Source organism: Mauremys mutica, chromosome 21, assembly GCF_020497125.1.
Source record: "Mauremys mutica isolate MM-2020 ecotype Southern chromosome 21, ASM2049712v1, whole genome shotgun sequence".
NCBI classification, from domain to species: Eukaryota; Metazoa; Chordata; order Testudines; family Geoemydidae; genus Mauremys; species Mauremys mutica.
This window is the reverse complement of record NC_059092.1, coordinates 12,316,577-12,336,027: the sequence shown is the minus strand read 5'-3', so window position 1 is coordinate 12,336,027 and position 19,451 is coordinate 12,316,577. Positions and strand designations below refer to the sequence as shown.

General features: G+C 46.9%; 1 protein-coding gene across 1 annotated transcript in view; it reads right to left on the bottom strand.

The window, feature by feature from the left end:
• Positions 1–19,127, bottom strand: part of TNFRSF8 (TNF receptor superfamily member 8) — a 53,693-nt gene extending 34,566 nt beyond the window's left edge. The window contains exons 1-3 of the mRNA XM_044996618.1: positions 18,845–19,127; positions 5,271–5,347; positions 3,597–3,683 (exon numbers count right to left, since the gene is read on the bottom strand). Coding sequence (XP_044852553.1) covers positions 3,597–3,683; positions 5,271–5,347; positions 18,845–19,127 — 447 coding nt within the window. The remainder of the gene's footprint in view (positions 1–3,596; positions 3,684–5,270; positions 5,348–18,844) is intronic.
• Between the last annotated feature and the right edge of the window lie 324 nt (positions 19,128–19,451).

Here is a 19,451-nt window from a genome sequence, read left to right as displayed (position 1 = left end):
TATGAAGAACAAGTTTAAGCTTTGTTGTAACGTTCATTGTTTGCCTGGCCTGCTCAAGACCTGAATGCTTGTGGAGGAGGAAGTCTTTGAGTTGGCTTCTTAAATACCTTCCTGCTGTTTCACATCTGATCCCCCTTGATGAAATATAGGAGCCACAGGTGCCAGTACGGGGAGGCGACAAGGTCACGTGCTGCTCCCACGTCAGCCCCCCACGGGTCCCTCCCTCTTTTTTCCAGCAGCCCCTGTGGCCCCCCCCACAACCCGAGGTGCACAGGGCCTTTGCCCCCGGAGCCCTTTTTTCTACTGGTGCCTCTGATAGGAGCCTCGTTTTATAACAGGCTTCCTCAAAAGTGATACAAGCTACAAAAGTGAGATCTTGGAACAGTGTTGCTGTGTTCATAATGTAATAAAAATACTGTGATGATAAATCATAGTTAATAAATAGTGTGTAATAAGCATGTTATAAAAACAAATTTTATATTTCCAAGATTACTGCTTTTATAATTTATGCTGAGGTAAGGGAGAAAATCCCTGGAAATAAATATTTTTAGGAGGGAGTTCACCAGACTTGACATTTTAGTGAAAGGGGTTCACGGGTTGTTAAAGTTTGGGAACCACTGGATTAGACAAACACCTGTCAGGGTGGTCTAGATTGATTTAATCCTGCCTCTGCTTGGGTGGGCGGGGGAGAGGTGGACTCGAGATTCCTTCCAGCCCCACATTTCTATGACTCCCTGAAAATGAACACATCTTTGGCCTGGGAACACTGAACCCTTTGGATATCCCATGGATATGTTTGTTCAAGAGCATGAAAGTTTGTTCCTTGTCTTCACTATTCTGGTGCCAGCAGAAGCGAGGGTCATTAGCAAGGTAGAGCAGATCTCAATGGGCTATGCTGCAGTTGAGTCTTGTGCTGACTGAACTCATTCATTAATATTCATTTAAGCTCACAGAAAAAAAAAAGTGTGGTGGTGAATCACAGTGAAATGAGAAAGTCGGTTTGCTATAGATGAGTCGTACGTCAGGAAGAAAAGTATATTACAGTAAAAAAAATTTTTTTTAAAGGATCTTCTACCAGCACTAGCTGCTCTGGAACTGACTACAGTACTGCAATAGCAAACCAATTGCCTCCTTCTTGGCTCCTACTCAAAGGCTGAAAATACTGAAGAGAATCCTGCCCAAGTCGAAGAGGGTGACCAGACAAACTTCATCTGTCCGATGGGGTGTGTGGAAAAAAGATCAATAATAACTGGTAACTGAACGTAAAAAAAAAGTAAACTAAAGAGCAGAAAAACAATTTAAACTATAAATAGGCTATGAATTGTCAGACACTAAACAGGAACATCTGAATTATAGTGGTGCCTCAGGCTGCCAGCAAGAGTCATCATACAGAAACACAGTAAAAAGACAATCCTTGGTCCAAAGCAATCAATCTCGGCGGCTCCAGGGTTTAACGGGCATGGGATAAGTAATGGATGGGACCAGAGTCTGAATATTAGAAAAGCAAATGCACTGTCTCTTGCAATAAAATAATAATTTTGCACTGACATAGGGTCTTTCCCCCCAAAATCAGTCTGCAGACCATCAGGCCAGTCCTGCAATCCTTACTCAGATGAGTAGTCCCAAAGTTTGCCCAGGTGAGTAGGGATTGTAGGATCAGGACCTACATATTGAGGAATCACTCCACTTTAAGGATGAGAGGATGGGAGCCAGATCACCATGGTACAGTAAATTGTGGGAGTGTGGGAGGGGAAATTACAGCTCAGGGCCACAGGGTAAACCCCTACTTTTATCAAAAGGGCCACAAGGATCTGCTAACGTCAGCGCAGAATAGGCAGGACTAAGTGTTCTCAACGATCTGCTCCAGAAGACCCTCGAGTTTTAAATCTGGCTTTGATCTCGATTTAATAATCTCCAAGCACACAAAGTTCTGCTGAAATATTTCTCCATCATTTGCCATGATAGGCACAGCCTAGACAACATACCTACAAATGACTCATGCACAGGGGACTGTTTGGGTTTCGCTAATATTTCCATTGACAGGGGGAAATCATTAAGAGGTCAGCTTGGGGCCCTGATTCCTGCACGCACTCACCCACGGGCTTGACTTCACTCAGGCAAGGCCCTGCGTGGCATCCACGATCCTACTCCCATGCATTACACACATGTATAAGCTGCACAGGATGAGGGCAATTATTGGGAATTGCACCAAGCAACCCCTGTACCAAGATGCCCAGATTACTAGATGACCTGTTCTCCCATTCTAACACGGTACCGAGAACCAACATGAACTGAGCCCAGAGCTGAAATCTCCTGGGTTGGAATCAAGAGCTTTAACAGCCAAGTCTTAACCCCGGGAGCAGGTGGGGGAAGAGGCAGAGATCACGATGATCTCTCCTTGAATGAAGTTCAATGCAGAAGCCGCCTCCCATTCAGAAGTGACTACAACAGAGAGGGGTGATGGGTGGTCCAAAGGAGGAGCAGTTTTCTTCCTACACTTGAGGGACATCGGAGTTTCTCCGCTTGTAACTGAGCCTGGGCCAGGCAGATTTCCCGAAATCTCCGGGGGTCTCCCAAGGCGTAACGAGGACCCGGGGCGAGCCCGCTTCCCCCGGGAAAGGCTCCGCTCGCCCCCCGTCCCAGCTGATGAGCCGGGGGGCGATTGTCCTGTTCGCGAGGGAAGAATCCGGATCCTTTGCCGGCTCTGGGGCGAGCCCCCCCTCCCCTATTTCCTCTCCAAGGCGGAGATCCCAACCCAGGGATCCCAGCCCTGTGATTCCCCGCGCTGCCACCCACCCCGGGCAGGGCACCGCCTCCCTAAGCCAATAGCCGCGCTGGGGCCGCCGAGCCCCCCGGCCCCGCGCACCGGAATCCCCCAGCGCCCCCACACACCTGCCAGCCCCAGCTGCGGAGCCACGTGCCCCCGCCTGGCACGGCGAGCCCGGCGCAGCTGCCTTACCTGCGGGGGCGCCGCCTGGGTCCCCTGGAGGAGAAGCAGCAGCAGCAGCCGCCACCCCCGGGCAGCCATCGGCCCCTAGCGCATCCGTCCCCGGGGCTCCCGCATCCCAGCTCGCCTGCACCGCTCCGAGCTCCTCTCCCCTGGAGCGAGCCCCGCGCGCGCCTGCAGCTCCCGCCGAGACTTTCTAGCGCGAGCAGCGGGGGCGGCAAATCCGAAACCCCGAAATCACACCGAGAAAAGGGGTTTGGCGGAGCGTGTCACTGGCCCGGCCCCTGGCCTCCCCCCCCATGCAAACTGCAGCGGCCTCTCACGCCTTTGCCCGAAAACCAGCCGGCGCCGAGGGGTCAGTATCTCTCCCTGGCTGCAGGAACAAAGAACTTCGGAGCCCCCCCGCAGCCCTTCCTCTCTGCCCCGGGCTGGGCAAACTCCTGCTCCAGCCACCCCTCGCCCTCGGCCAGCCTGGAGAGAGGTTCCTGCTGGAGACAAGGCTCGTTTTTCTCTGCTAGGGAGAGCGAGCTCGCCTCCCCCCCGCCCCGGGAAAGCCTGGGTGCTTTAAGGCTGAGCTCGGGGGGAACCTGTTTGAACACGGGCTGTCCCCTGGATTCAGCGAGCCGAAGCAGCGCGGGATTCGCTTTACCCCCAAGAGAATTTCAGCCAGTCCCCTCGCTGGAAGACTCTGCGTGAAGCCTCTTCTGCAACCCCCAGCAAAAACAAGTTTTGTGCCCTTGAAAAAGAACAGAACGGGTTAAAAACAAAAAAAAAAACCCTGAGCCAGGCAGTAACGTCCTGAGAAGCTACATTTTCATGACGATGCTTTTTTGTGTGCGTGTAAATTCTGCTAGGCAAAAGGTCAGCACAGAATGAGTGGAGGGTAATTCGTTGGTTTATCACCGGGGTGCAACAGCCCCTGTAATTACCCAGCATTTCACTCTCCTGCAGCAAAGTTCATTATGCAGAATGGAAGCACTTTCCCTGAAATGGCTTTTGAATTCCGTATTTAACTCACGCCCAGGGGCTTTATTCAAGAGTCATGGATGTCTTCTCTAGAGACCCCCACCCTGCACAATCTACTTAACTTTACACACCTGAGTCATGCCCTTGGACTAGTGACCTCAGGTGTGTTTGCAGGATCGGGGCCTTTCTTGTAAAATTAGTCTTCCGGTATTTTTAAAAGCAATGTTTACATTTAAAAATGCAGTCCAACGCCTTCATTAGAACACCCATTTATTTCCAGCTATCACACACGAATGAAACCTAAAATAAACATAAGGCCCTAAATTTTTCAGGAGGTGAATATGTCCTGGGCTGCAGTCTCAATTATGAATTTACAGAACACAAACTGTGTGTAGCTGTGGGTAGCAGGTGTTTGAGGTTTGGGGACAGCAGAGTGGGATAGTGTGTGTGTGTGTGTATTGGACTGTTAAAATTACTGTCTGGAAAATTTATTTAAACTTTATGGTAGATTGCATGATTTGCTTGGTTCATAGATTATGTTAAATAACAGCCCTTAGAATCAAGGTTCCTGGATTGGGTTATTTTTGGTTTTGTGTTGAACTTTAATCAACATAAATACAACAGCCGAATCTGGGGATAGGATGTGTGTTCTCTTAGAACAGGCACCAGCCTGGGACTCCCTCTGCTTAACTTGACTTCCATGAGTGGGTTTACTGAAGTAAGTGCAGCTAGGTGACTGAAGGGCCCCCAAGATCACAATGCTCATAGAACAGGGGTCTAACGTTAGGCAAATGCTTAAGTCTTTCCAAAATCAGAGAGGTGGGTTTAAATCAAATCAAATCTTCATTGAAGATGTGAAAAAAAAACCCTGAAATGGTCACCGAACACTGTTATTGTCTATTAGGTAAGGTCGGCTCTGCACTAAATAATGGCATTCTAGTCCTCAGGCATTTGAAATAAACACATTCTAGTCACACTGTGTTTTGATTATATTCAAGTGAATTACCAGGGACTTTCTGAAAGGAGCCATACCAGGAACTACAACACCCACCTCTGTTTCAGCAAAATAAAATTATTTTTCTCAAAACGTTCCGTTCATTTCCTAGAAAATAATCCCCTGCACTGAAGACAGAAACAGATGTTAAGGACAAATTATTTCTCCAGGTCCCAGTTCTCCATAAGGACTTTTAATTTAACAGGCAGAAAGAGAAAATCCTTGGTAGCAGAATTTTTTATTGTTTATAATACCCATCTAATTGTATGTGTCTCTCTATTTACACACTTATTAACATGTGTTTTTGCCTATAAATAGTCCTTTGAATTTAGTGATACTACATGCAGGTACAAAGTTACTTACATGTGTAAGGATTTTCAGGTGGGCAGCTTTGTTATTTACCAATGCTATTAGCACAGTGCCAAAGGTAAATATTTTGGCTGCAGCATGAGTGAGAGAAAAGAGGTATCATTCTTAAACACTGTCAAATGGAAACAAGGGATCATTCTCTCTATCAAAGGAGCCAGTTTAAAATGCCATCTTTTGAAAACTGGGTTTCAGTGTCTCTCACAGCTGCTATCTCAGGCATCAGTTGTGCACCCATTTATGGTAGTGGGAGTGTTGCCAATGACTTCTGTTAGTACAGGATCAGACCCAAGGGACCTACAATCTTTGACTCTTACTCACGTTAGCCTCAATGGCTTGAAAGGAGCCTCTTGCTGGAGGTAAGGGCTATACTATGTGCAGGCTGCAGAATCAGGTCCTAACACAATATTCAGTGAACACGGCCCTATTACATTTGCAAGTCAAGGATTCTCGTGGCTACGATGATACTCAAGGAAGGTATTTGCAGCTGAAGATCATTCACCAAATTTCTCTGTTGCCATCCCCCTTCCCAGTTTTACCAGGGGAGAGCTTCCAACCTGAGGCCCTTGGAGGATCACACAGGGAGAGAAGTGGCAGCTTGTTTAGTCAGTATCCAAACCATTTAACACCTTATAGGTGAAACCCAGCATCTTTAACCTCTCCTGGAAATCAGCTGGCAGAGGTGTATTGTGCTTGTATCAGGAATCACCACTTAGGCCTGGTCTACACTAGAAAATTAAGTCATTTTAACTACAGCACTCACAGGTGTGAAAAATCCACACCTCTGAGCAGCATAGTTAAACTGGCCTAGAGTTTAGAGACTTTAAAGAGTTCTTCTGTCAACCTAGCTACTGCCTCTCAGGGAGGTGGAATAATTATAGCCCTAGGAGAACCCTGCCGGCTGGTGTAGGTAGCATCTAAGCTGAAGCATTTCAAGTGTAGACAAGCCCTTAGCAAGCAAAGGCCAGATTTTTAAGGTGTTTAGGTGTCTAATGATGTAGAGAGGCACATAGTGTGTTTTTCAAAAGCAAGGTGTGCTTAGCTGCTTCTTTAGGCACCTAGATAACTTAAAAAATCTGACCCCCAAGTGGCTGCATTTTATACTAACTGCGGTTTCCAAACGATTTGAAATTGCCACTTGCTATAGAATAGTCTCATTTACATGAATTGGAGTAGGTCAGTTTGCAGGCCGATCATTCCAGGAACATCATTCTGCAGTATTTACTGTCATGGATGTGCATGGAGATGTTGCATTACTTCTTAATTTTAAACTTTTCCTGCAGTTTGTTTAAATCAGCCAGCTGTTCAAATCACCTGCTGTATGTTAAATATTTTCAGGGCAACTTTGATAACATGATCTGTAGAGTGCTGTTAATTCTCTGGTTTCACCCCAGAATGGGTGTCCACTATGGTCAGACTTCACCATAGCAGATGTGTTATTTCTCTTCTTTTTTTTTTTTCCCACCACAGTTCCAACATTTGTTTATTCTTACTATGTTATGTTAGCTGTTGTCCACGTCTCATAAAAAGTAACCTCCTCTTGAACTGGATTCCATATTGGCTACATGCAGTGATGAGCTGCCAAAATCTTAACAACCGGTTCCCTATAAAAAGTTCTGATTTAAGCGGGGGAGCGGCCAGGGAGAGATCCTCGTGGGGCCAGAGGCCCCTGCAGGGCCTGGGCCAATTGCCCCACTTGCCCCCTCCCCTCCCTTCTGGCCAGCAGCCCCCCCCCCTTGCTGGGCCATTCAAAAAGTGGCAGCAGGACGACTCCAGAGCTCAGCTGAGCTGCCCAGCTGGTGCCGGCGGCTGGCCACGCTGCAGCTGGGGGGAAGCGGGGGAAGGGCCGCAGGAGCCTCAGCCTCCCCAGCTGGGAATCCTGGGAGCAACAGGATGGTCCGGCCCACAGACCAGAGTTCTTTGCCCACCCTCTGGCCCTTTAACAAACGGTTCTCCACGGAGGTCTAATTTTAGCAACCGGTTCTTGAGAACCTGTGGGAACCTGCTCCAGCTCACCACTGGCTACATGGAGACTTTGCTGTTTCTACATATTTTGATTATAAATTGGCTAGTCTAGGTCTTTAGCATACAAATTATGCAATTTTTCATTGAACTTTTAAGTCTTGATACATCATTTCCTTTTACGCTCTGAACTCTGACTTTAGTCACAGAAAGGTAAGGGTTTGGGTTGTGCAAGGAATGCTGGGTTGGATCTTTATGGACATGAAAAGAAAGTTGAATGCTGCAGTCTTGGAGATGTAGCAATGTTCTTGAGAATTAATTTGCACAATACAAAAATCAGGGGTCATCCCCCCCATAACACTAATCAGCAACAAAGTTTAATAGAAACGAGGAAATACTTTGTCACAAAATGCACAATTAAGTCATGACACTCACTGCCATGGAATGTTGTGGTGGCTAAAAGTACAAATGGGTTTTAAAAAAAAAAAACTAGGTAAGTTTATGGAAGATAGGCCCATCAATGGCTATTAACCAAGATGGTCAAGGATGTAACCTCATGCTTGGGGTGACCCAAACCTCTGACTGCCAGAAGCCAGGAGGGGAACACACAGATGTATCTCCCCACAATTGTCCTGTTTTGTACACTCCCCCTGAAGCATTGGTACTAGCCCCTGTTGGAGACAGAATACTGGGCTAGATGAACAATTGCTCTGACCCAGTATGGCTGTTCTTATGTAATAAACGTTCCCATTTGTTTCTCTCCCATACATGTAACCTCTAAGAATTAAAACAGGAAGCCCTAGGAGAATACTAAGAATTTCTTGTTGTGGACTTGGATACAACAAGTCCTTGAACAGAGGGAAAGTCCCAAATTATTTCAATACTTGCAGTTCCACTATAGCAGACATCCTCATACTGAGGAGTTGTTCTATAATAAACACCAGGGACGGGAGAAATATCAACATCTCTAATAGTATAAAGTTCCACACTCAATAGCTGCAATCTAAAGAAAAAGAAAGTAGAAAACCAGACCAGATTTTCTGATCTGAGTGGGGAAGGGACTTTTGTCTCAATCAGCTGTGCTATGGAAGAGTAATAATTTAAGTGCAGTGGTTTTGGGGGGAATTAGTGACCAGCTATAGGAAGCTGATTCACCTTGGGCCATTTACTCCAGCTGGTCATTTATCCCACGCAATACCAAGATCATCATTACTATTACAAAGTAGCATTTTGAAAATAACCTTTTGGGCATTTCTCCATTTGTTTTCTCCCCATATTAGACCAAATTCTACTCTTAGCCACCCTGGTATAATTCCTGTGACGTCAGTGGAGTTACTCCACATGTACATTGGTGTTAATTAGGGAAGAATTTGGTCCTTTGTAGGACTTACCTGTTGGTCACTCCTATCATGAGGCTACTTTTTTCTCCAAGATTCCATTTCATCTGCTACTAAGTTCTCCTGCAAGTTACAAGCAAGCCATATCCAGGTGCCCAAAACCCATGATTCAGGCCCCAGAAAATCTTTAAGATCATGGGATTTTAAAATATTATTTGCTTTCTGGTTTCTGAGCCTTCAGGGTGCACATTTTCAACTTTTCCTCTGCAGCCATGAACTTTTCTCCTAAATGAAAACAGAGTCTCTCACATCATCACATGACTCCAGGAACTGGGACTTTAAGAAAAACACCAAATATTGTGATAAAATAATGAGTTGACAACATTGAACAAGGTAGACATGGATCCAAATGAAAAACTTGCATTTGAACTCCACCTACTAGGAGGCACTGCCTCTGACTTAACATCCAAACTTTCCAAAGCAGTTCAGATTTGGTCCATTATGGGGAAAGATTTAGCTAAGCTGATCTGAATCCTGATCCAGTGGTTTTGGTTTAGCCTCAGCTATAAAGTGAGGATGGCTGCATCAGGCATAAAGCAGTTTTATGCAAGTGAGCGTTTAGCTAGAATGTAATTTAAAAGAGCGTATTTCCATTTTGTTTGTATAGATTTTCTTCAGTAGGACGTTTTCTTTATAAAAGTACTGAATTTTTCCTTCTGCCACCACATAAATTCCCCAACTCACCTTTCCTTCTTCTGACGACCCTCATCCTTCTGTTCTCCTCTCACTATAGATCTGATCCAAGGCCCATTGAAGTCAATGGAAAGTCTCCCATTGACTTCAGTGGGCTGGCATCAGGGTCTATAACTAGTCTACAAAACTATACAGATCTGGCGGGATGGTTACAGAGCCAGCACTGACCGGAGAGGCCTGGCTGCAGTCACAGGTTACACAAAATTATGGCACACATTCAATGAGAGTTATGACATCCCAGCTTAATTTAGTCCTAGGAATATTTTTTGGAATGGGGATGGTCAGTGGAGAACCTAGTTAACACCAAGGAAAAGGAATCTTCATGCTTGGTTTTAACTTTAATGTAAAAAGGGGGGTTGATTTAGCCCATAGACCCATCGAGTGTAACCAAATTGTCATCAAAGTCTCTTCCCCCCAATCTTGCTACTGACCTCAAAGGCTGACCCTCAATGAGACCGTTGCTAGTTGGCCGTCGGAAAGCAGCAAGGTTGCTTTGCATGTATGAACGGTTGATATCATTAGAGGGCCAACATTTCTGCAGATGTAAGCCCACCGACGTCAGCAGAAATTTTGGCCCATTGTTTTAGTGGCTGATATTAAGCAGGACGCTATGTATATTTTATTTGCCTTTTATTGTATTGATTCATTCATTATTTTGATTTCAATGAAAATAAAAGCCGGCGTAAAAAATATGTCAGACTGTTCCATCTGAATCGCAATAGCTGGGGCCTAATTTAAAAATAAACGGCTGTTACAAAGTGTTGTCATTTACATAGAGGTGACTGAAGAAGAGAAGTCCTCTGAACCTATTTTTGGCCTCTCAAACTAATAATCTTAGCTTATATGTAGAGATGAAATTACCCTAATATTAAGAAAGGAGAAGCTATGTGATAGATTTTTTTCGTTCTGAGCACAGTAACATCAAAACCAAAAACACTTCCTGAGTCAAAGTGAAAAATGAGAAAGCTGACAGAAGTCAGGGTGCTGTCAGGAAAAAGGCTGTTGGGTCTTCCATGAAAGACACCACCACCATGTTGCAGAATTACTATCCTGAGAAGTTGACTGAGAGATAGGCGACCTCAGAAGAAAGATCATAGCCTATCTGATGCTTTCGGTAACCCTCATGCTCCTCCTGACCAGACAGAGCCTCTGGAAAAGAGCAATCGATTTACATTGTGTGTTCTCCACGAGGACCGTTTCTGATGCCGCTTTATTCTTTGCATGCTATGATCCTACCGTGCCATCCCTTCTGATTTATGCCCTTGCTGCAACTGGCAGGGTTCAGAGAGGAAAGGATGAGTCAGCATCACAGTCAATGCTGTGAGCCAATCAACCATGATAATCAAACAGCTGGGAAGAATGTTGAGTGTGTGTGTGTTGGGGGGGGAGTGTGAAGCTATCACATGAAGATTTCAGCCTACGCTGCTGTTGTAGCTTCCCTTGACACTCCTCCAGCACTGGCCTCGCCTACGACCCACACGCAAGTTCTCCTGCCTGTACAGGAGCCTTCTCCTCTGCAGCTCCTTATTTCTGGTACAACCCCTCACCTGTTTCCATCTTATTTAAAAGTGAAACAATTCTTTTATTTTTTATGATGTCAGTGGAAATGAGCCCTACCGCTCCAGGGCTGATTTAGGTCCTTCTCAATCTCACGCTGCTCTGAAGTCCTACAGCACACACCTGTATCAGTGAGGCTGCGACGCTGTCCTGACCACAAAGCGTGCACAGGGAGACCACTGGAAAGCCACTGATGACAAGAAAGGCCTTGTAAAGCAGGAAGTAAAGGATACACGTCCCTTTGGCTGGCAAGTTTCTAAGTGTACAATGTTTTAATGTGAGGTGGCCTAGGAGGTTCACTAGCATTTGAGGAGACCGTGCTATCTATTTCCAGGAAGCTACTCCCGGATCCACTGGTGCTGTTTTTCATTTTTCTGGGTGGGTGCTCCACCCCCACTTCACCCCTTCCCCCAAGGCCGCACCCTCATTCCACCTCTTCTTGCCCCCGCTTTACCCTCTCCCCAGAGGCCCTGCCCTGACCCCACCTCTTCCCACCCCTGCTCCACTCGCTCCCCTGAACGCTTCCCGCCCACTGCCAAATAGTTGATCGGTGGGTGCTGAGCACCCACTATTTTTTTCCATGGGTGCTCCAGCCCCGCATGGTGCCTGTGCCTGGATCCATCTGGAGCTAGAGTCAGGGCCATCCATTCAGAGCCTGTTCACTCTCTTTCAGTTAAGTCAGAGAGAACCTGCTCCTAGGGTCTATCCTACTCACGGAATAATCTGATTCTGGATCTAGCCTAGAACTTGGGGGTACACAGGTTCAGTTCCCTGCCTCAGCAACCTTCCTGGGTGACCTGGAGCAAATCATGTAAGCTGAATTGGTTCCCCCATCTATAAAAACAGGGATAATACTTCCCAACCCCACAGGGCTGTTATGAAGACAAATACATCAGCGACTCTGAGGTGCTCAGATACCATGGTAATGGGCACCATGTAAGTACCTAGATAGATATTCTTGGTATAACAGATCAGCAGGTCCCTGCCAATTAGGGAAAGCGAAATCTTGTTCTAGCTATATGCCCAGTACGGGAATTAAATCTGGTTTGCATCTGAGTCAGAGAAATTCTACTGCTGATTCATGCAGACCAGTTCAGAACTAATATGGTCCATCAAATCTGCTTTAGTTCACAGGACCTGATGTCAGTCCCTATATAGTTATCATACACAGAGTTAGTAGCGTACCTATTATTAAGGCTTCCCAATGCTTCCCCAATCTTGTTTTCAGCTGCTTATAACCTTGGCAAACTAACTGTTTGGGCTGAAATTTTCTATGCTGTCTGGCGTAGAGTGATTTTTTCTGGGAAATTTCACCCCAAGCAGTTCAGCCGTTTCTGAGAATGAGGATAATGTCTGGCCGGTGTTGAATTTTTGAACAGCTCCAGCGCCCACATGCGTTGAAGCAAGGCCTTGGAATTTGACAGCAGGTTGGTCCTTGTGTCAGCGACACACCTTTTACAGTCCCTGTGAAAATCTGTCCAAATTTGGCCAAGTTACAAACCTTCAAAAAATTGCAGGCTGCACGTGCTCAGTAGAGAAATTGCTGAAGATTCCATCCACACGGAGCATGCTCCATCCCCTTGCCGCTCAAGTGTGTGATTGCGCTGCACCCCTGTGCCGTCCCTACACACCTCCTAACTTTTCAGTGCTTGACTTTGCAACTTTAATAATGTTCTTTTAACGTTGTTGTTTTTTGCATACAATATCTGTATAGCTCGAGCTTGTTAAACAAAACTGAAATCCACCTCCAGCGAGTTTAATATAAACCCGCCACGTCTGTCCTAGTTTTCACTCACAATCGTTGGAAGAGGCTGCTCTTTCAATAGGAGCCAGAATCGAGCGGGTAGGCAAACGCAAGGTCTCAGAGACATTACTTAACATCTCCTGTGCAATCTGTGTAAACAAGTTCTGGGAAAGCTGACAGCATGAAAGAGAGATTCTTTCCAGGGCTGGGGTGAGAGGTGAACGGTCTGCCGTTTATTGTCCATGGAATTTAACAAAGATCTAGGGCCAGATAATCTGCTGGAGTAAATTCATACAGCTTCACTGAAATCAGCGGGGGCCATCCTAATTGACACCAGCAAGTATTTAAACCACTAAAACTCACCTGTCAATTAATAGTAGGGTGACCAGATGTCCCGTTTTTAAAGTCCCCATTTTTAGGGACTTTTTCTTATACAGGCACCTATTACCCCCCACTCCCTGTCCCGTTTTTTCCACAGTTACTATCTGGTCACCCTAATTAATAGGTAGTTTCAGACTATACCTAGCTGGGGTTTCAGGATGAAACACCCTGTGCACAGGCACAGAATTACCCTGCAATATCAATTAGCTATTGTTCGGCCAGCACCTTGACGACAACTGCTAAGGGTTGTTAGTTGTTGCAGATGAAGCAGGCTCCAGCTGCGTACAGGTCTGGGAAGTAAAACAGGGAAATTGAGAAAGCACCAAGAGTTCCAATTCTGTTTCCATTCAGAATCGAAAATACAGCTCGAGTTTGGGGAAGGGCTGTCTTGTGGCTAAAGCACAGGACTTGGTGTCAAGAGTTCTGAGGTCTCTTCTTAACTCTTACACCCACTTGCTGTGTAACCTGGGGCAGGTCACTTCTCCCCTCTGACCAGGCATTCCTCAGCAGCAGGCAGCCCTCACTGTGATCTTAACAGCTGCTTTCTTGAATGCTTCCTAATTCATGATTATCATCTCCTTTACCTGAAACCAACCAGCTGCTGTGTTCTTGGCTCTCAGCTTAAGAGCAGCAGCGCCAGGTCCTTGGCAAAGCCTTTTAAAAAAGCGTCACATGCAACAAAGCTGATCCATATGTTGCCACCGGTCTGTTTCACCAGACCCCTGTGAGGGGATCCAACCCTTAAATCCCCGCTTGAAGCCCACCCAGAGTCTAAACGGAGTCCAGGCACTGCCGCTGTCTCAGGGCCTCTAGCCATGCAGTTGGAATGCAGATCTATTTGCTCCCTCCTCCTAAGAACTTAGATTACACAGCCCAGTCCCTGGACCCAGTGTGAACTCCCCTCCCACACAATAGCTTAAACATACCCTCTTCCAGAACGCCACACAAAGATGTAAGCCTTCTGGCTTACCAATTCAGAGGGGAAATGAGATCTAGTACGCTCCCGTGGTGGAAGGCTAGAGGTAGTGTGGGTTCATGCAGTTCAGGGAGGGGAAATGAAGCCAGTCAAGATCATGGAGAGATCGTGGGGAAATATAGAGGAACAGAGCCTGTAAATCCCTCTCTAGAAACTGGGGATAGTAACTCCGACAGGGATGTGATGACACTTCCAGCTCCTCAGATGGAAGGAGATATAGACATGCAAAGTATTGTTATATGAAATAGATAAATGAGATTGTATTTCATGGTTGTAGGGTTCTTCTGTTTCTATGGCTAATCCAACCAGGTCTTTGAGAAAGTTACCTTTTGTCAGACAGGGGAGGTCTGCTGAGAATCTGGACACAGAAAACTCTAGGAGCTGATTCTCCTTCCTCGCACCGGTGTAAATCAGGAGTAGCTACTGAAATCAATTGATCACACCAGGATGAGTGGCGAATCAGGCTCCTAAGCCTTCTGATGAAGTAAAGCAACATCCACCATTAGCCAGGAAACGAGTTGAACGGAGGGTTTCAGCGATGGGTTTCTCCCACGCTTTCAGGTGTTGTACAATTCAAAAGCGAAGATTGACATTCTGGCCGCGAGATTGCAGCAGCATCTCAAGAGATGAAAGCTGCCCCCCAAATCAAAGTTGGTAAATCATTCCAAAAGAAAGCCCTGGCTGGAGGCGGGGGTTGGTGGGGCTGGGTGAAATATATCAAAGGGGCTGTGTGTGGTTGAGACAGTCATTTCCCGACAAGCTGATTACTACATAACATAAGTAGCCCAGGGCTGCACACTCATTCTTGGTGCTACTACGAGGAACGTCTTGCTAACGGGAAAGCTTAATGATGAAACAACTCTCAAAATATCTTACAATAATCCCGGAGGCAGACAGCAGGTAAAAGCAGACAGAGTAAACCCGCTGGCAGCGTCTCCAGCTACCTCTGGAGGAACAGAATGGAGTTTAGCCCTTAAACTGCTGAACATCTGCTCTGGACTGACACCAATGAAAAAAGCATAATTTGCCACACCCTGCTCACCCATTTAAGCATATCTGGGTCTCCCGTGCTATGGGGAATAAACTGTGGCTGCATACAGACAGACAACCCAGGGTGGTACCCTAGACCTTCATCACCGAAGGGACAGGCCTAATGGAGTCCTACCACGTGTACTAAAGGAGAACTCTCTTAGCTGGCTATTACGTTTTCTGGGCCAGCCACCAGCACAGTAGCCGTACTCTCACACACTAAGCCAATGTATCCCACGTGTATAAAAGGGAAGCTAAACGCAGAGGAAGCCCATGCTGGATTTTGCCCTGGCCACTCAGGCAAGTGATGGAACAGATGAGCGGGTGTAGTAACATCTTCCAATTCCCCAAAATACATGCCATATTTTTCTAGTTCACAGTGGGCAAAATTCTGAAACCTACTCCGTGCCCCATGTGTTCCTCAGCTTGCGGCTGTATTGACTTCAATGGCTTTTCTCCACCGTGCTGTGTAGACCCCATCAGCCTTTACATTTGGTTCCAGGAGTAGTCGTGGGCAGGGATCTCCTTGGCAGCATGTATCTGCCTCGGAAAGACAAAAAGCCTGAGAGCCAAAATCTAAGTGGAAGCACAGGGCTTCTCAACGGGCAGCATGTCCACTTGCAGATCTTACATGGGCTGAAACCTCACCTTCTTCTGTTGTGGGGTGGGGTGGGGTTGGGTTTGAGGAAGAATTCCTAGATCTCTCTGCTCTTTGAAACTTACCTCTCCGCACAAGAGTCTAAAATCAGCATCAACTGTAGCTATCCTTGAACAAGATTCATCCTCCAAAGCCTGCTTATAGCAAAGAATGTTCTGGCTTAAAAGAAGAACCGAGAGTTCCTCAAACTATGGATCAGCTTAACGTTGCCTGCGTCACGTGTTTGCTTAGCCAAGTTGTTACAACAATTACGACAAAACTATTGTAATCTTTCAAACCTTAGTTCTCAGCAAGTATGACCAGACATGTTAGTAATCATCTCTCCCTCACCATGCATGTCACTGATGTTTGATTAAAGACAACCAGTATTTGTGTAAGCACTGGAATCTCATATGTGATCAGCATCCAGGCCTCTCCACACTCACCCTTTGTGACCTCAGTGGAGTCATTGTGAGACACCACATAAGAAGGGGACACTCATTTTCATTAGCTACAAGCCACAAGAGAAGATGGCCTGAGCTAGTCACTGGTGATCGAACACTGGAGTGTGGTCGTGGTCAGAAGAGTAAGAACAAAAGTTTCTTACCAGAAGATCAGTCCCCCTCTGTGCAAGTTCAGCGTCAGATCTTCTTATGAAAATATAAGGTTTCAATCTTTTTTATTTTTTTAGCCCTCTTGACCCTGGAGAGCTGACTGGACTCTGCTGGCTCATGTATCATCGACATCAATTCAGTTCCAACAGCAGAGTCTTTGCCAACAGTGAGGGGACAGAAAGACCAGGCTGAATTTGCAGCAGAGGTGGCCATTAGGGATACCCCCCCCAAAACACATGTAAACTGAACACATTTGATCCAGCAACACCAAGAGACAAAGTCATTCTCACGGAGTCACTTCTCCGAGTAGAACCACACTCTAAAATCATCTAGCCATCAGTTAGGCTCATGTTGGAAAAACAAATGACATACATTTATTATAATGCGTGCCATTGCTATACAAGTAACATAAAAAAAAATCATCCGGTCATTCACAGTGTTAATACACAACCCAGCTGTCACGTGCTTCAGAAAAGTAACACACACACACACACACACACACACACACACACACACACACACACACACACAAAGTAGAAACCTCAGATTGCTCCCTAAACCAATTCAGAGAGAAAGCAAACCAAAGGGGGTTAACATGAAAATTAATGTTAGTAAGAATCTCCTCCCACTACAAAGGCCGAGGCACCGACTCTGTGGGTGCTCTGGAGCTGAAGCACCCATGGGGAAAAAATAGTGGGTGCTCAGCATCCACCGGCCACAGCTGTTTGGTGCCTCGAGGAGAGGCTTGAGGGAAGGCGGAGAGCAGCCACCGGTGGACAGGCAGGAGCCTGGGCAAGTGGGGGTGGGAAGAGGTGGAGGAAAGGTGGAGGCCTTGGGGGAAGGGGCAGAATGGAGGCTGGGGCTTTGGGAAGGAGAAGGGCTGGAGCACCTCAGAGGAAAAATAAAAGTTGGCACCTACGTTCAAAGGTGAAGTGTGCCAGAGCGGGCTGCAAAGGGAATGGCGTTAGCAGTTCAGGAGCCTTGGGATGAACTAGGCTCAAAAGAAAGAAGACGACTCCATCTGAGATGGTGCCCTCTGTGGAAAGCTTAGTTCCCAAACACACACAAAGGCCCTGAGAGCACAAGAATGGGGATAACTGGAGGCCAAGGTAGCACGGGGGCAGGATTGGAGGGTTCTGTGACTAACGAGGGGAAAAAAAATTAAGTCTCCTACAGAGATAGACCCCTGCTGCTGAGGGCAACACCAGGGTATAGCCCCGGATGCTCTGAGCCAGCAGGTCCGCATGACAATGTTCTGCATAATGAAGTGGGGGCAGGAGGGAGTGGGGAGGAGGGAGGGAAGGACAAGACATTTGGTGATCAGAGGGTGGTTCAAATAGTCAAAAGGGCTTGGCAGACATTTTGAAAGCTACTCAACGTGCAACAATGGGCCATATCCTTAGCTGGTGTCAATCAGCGTAGCCCCGTTGACATCAGTGGAGTTATGCCCATTTACACCAGTGGAGGATTTGGCCAACTAACTGCAATTAGTCAGTTACCAAAGGGCTAAAAGAGTCTTGTTCTTACCCAGAACTAGTTAATTCCATTCTGATTAACAGAATTGTGATTGCAATCACGCCAACATAGATCCAGAGTCATTGCATCCGTATCAGTGGAGTTACTCCAGTTTTACCTCATGAAAATGGGATCAGAGCCTGGCTCCTGAACATCTAATCGTGTCTTTTGTACTTGGGAAGGAGATCCCAGGACGCAGTCAGAGAGGCATGAGAGAGAAATCCGTATCCAGCCCATTCAGCAGAGGGTTCCTAGCCTCTCTCCTTCCGCACGCTGACTGGGCAAGAGGAATAGTCCAGAGTCTAGTGCAGTTACTGAGAGAGGAAAAAGTTTCGTGACCACCTAGCAAAAGAGGAAACAGAGCGGGACCTGGGGCCCAGTTCAGCTAAGTAAGGAGAGAAAATGGTCCTAGGGTCTGATCTGGCTCTGGAGCCTCGTCCGAGGAAATACGGCCCTCCTGCTGCTCAAGAAATGAAGAGCATATTGGGGCCTGGCCCAGTCAGTGGAGGAAGAGGTTCTAAGGCTCACTTGGGCCATCAGAGACGGTTCTAATGTCCAGCTGTATCACTGGACTTGTTACCACGACACCCACGAGTGGGCAGCGTTTCCAGACTGCTGCGGTTCGGAGGCAAGGGCAGGACAAACAGAAACCAAATGCAGGGCCAAATTCAGACCAGCTGTAAGGGGGGGCATCTCGACTGGTTTATGCCAGCTCTGCCTTTGGCCCAGTGGTTTCTTTCGTATACGGGAGCCGCATGAGATGGGGAAAGGAAAAGTTAACTTTCCGAAGATGATTACATTTCCATTTAACTTTATTCAAACTCAGCTGATGCTGGGTCAGCCGCCATGGAGCTCTGAGTCATACAATGCAGGCTTTAGTCAGTCATCCAGCCCAGATTCTCTAGTCCAGTTCAAGCAGTTGCTCCAGCAGAGTGTATTTCTTCTGCTCCATCTTGCCATGCGCTCTGCAAGCCTTGTCCTCAGTCCTGTCCTGTCTGTCGCAGCAGAGTAGAGCACAATCTCCAGAAAGTTACACATCACTCCCCTCTAGGCCATTACTTCTCACCTGTGTCATCCACCACCGGGAGACTCTCATAAGATTCGAAGTCAGTGACGCTCATGGGAGGTGGGTTAGCGTTGCTGGGCTTTGAAACGGAGAGATGTTCGAATTGGGGCAAGAAGCCAGATAGCCTAGGGCTGCCCGGACACTCCTCCGGCTTGCACATGATGCAATCCAGCAAGGAGCAGGCCTTTTCCTCCCAGAATTCACCCGTCTTCAGGTTCACGGTGACGTTTTCAGCCGAAACCACAAAGTGCCGGATTCGCGCCTGTTTGTGTAACTCGCACATGCAGACCCAGGGCTGCCAGTTGTTCCAGTGGAAAAGCTGATCCCCTGTGGAGAGTCAAATCAGATACATGGGCAGGAAGGGTGGGAAACAGAGCAGTTTGGGGATAAGCAGGAGTGATAATAGGCTATGGAAGGGGGCGTGCTCTAAATGGCAGACATTACTGGGAGAGCAGCCGCAGGGTATGATCCTACTCTTCTTGGAATCAGTGGCAAAGCTCCCATTGACGGTAGCGGGGGCAGGACCATGCACTGGGCTCAGAAGGGAAGTAGAGACCCCTAAGAACTTAGAGCTGGGTAGGGGAAGAAAGAGACAAGAGGATTTTGA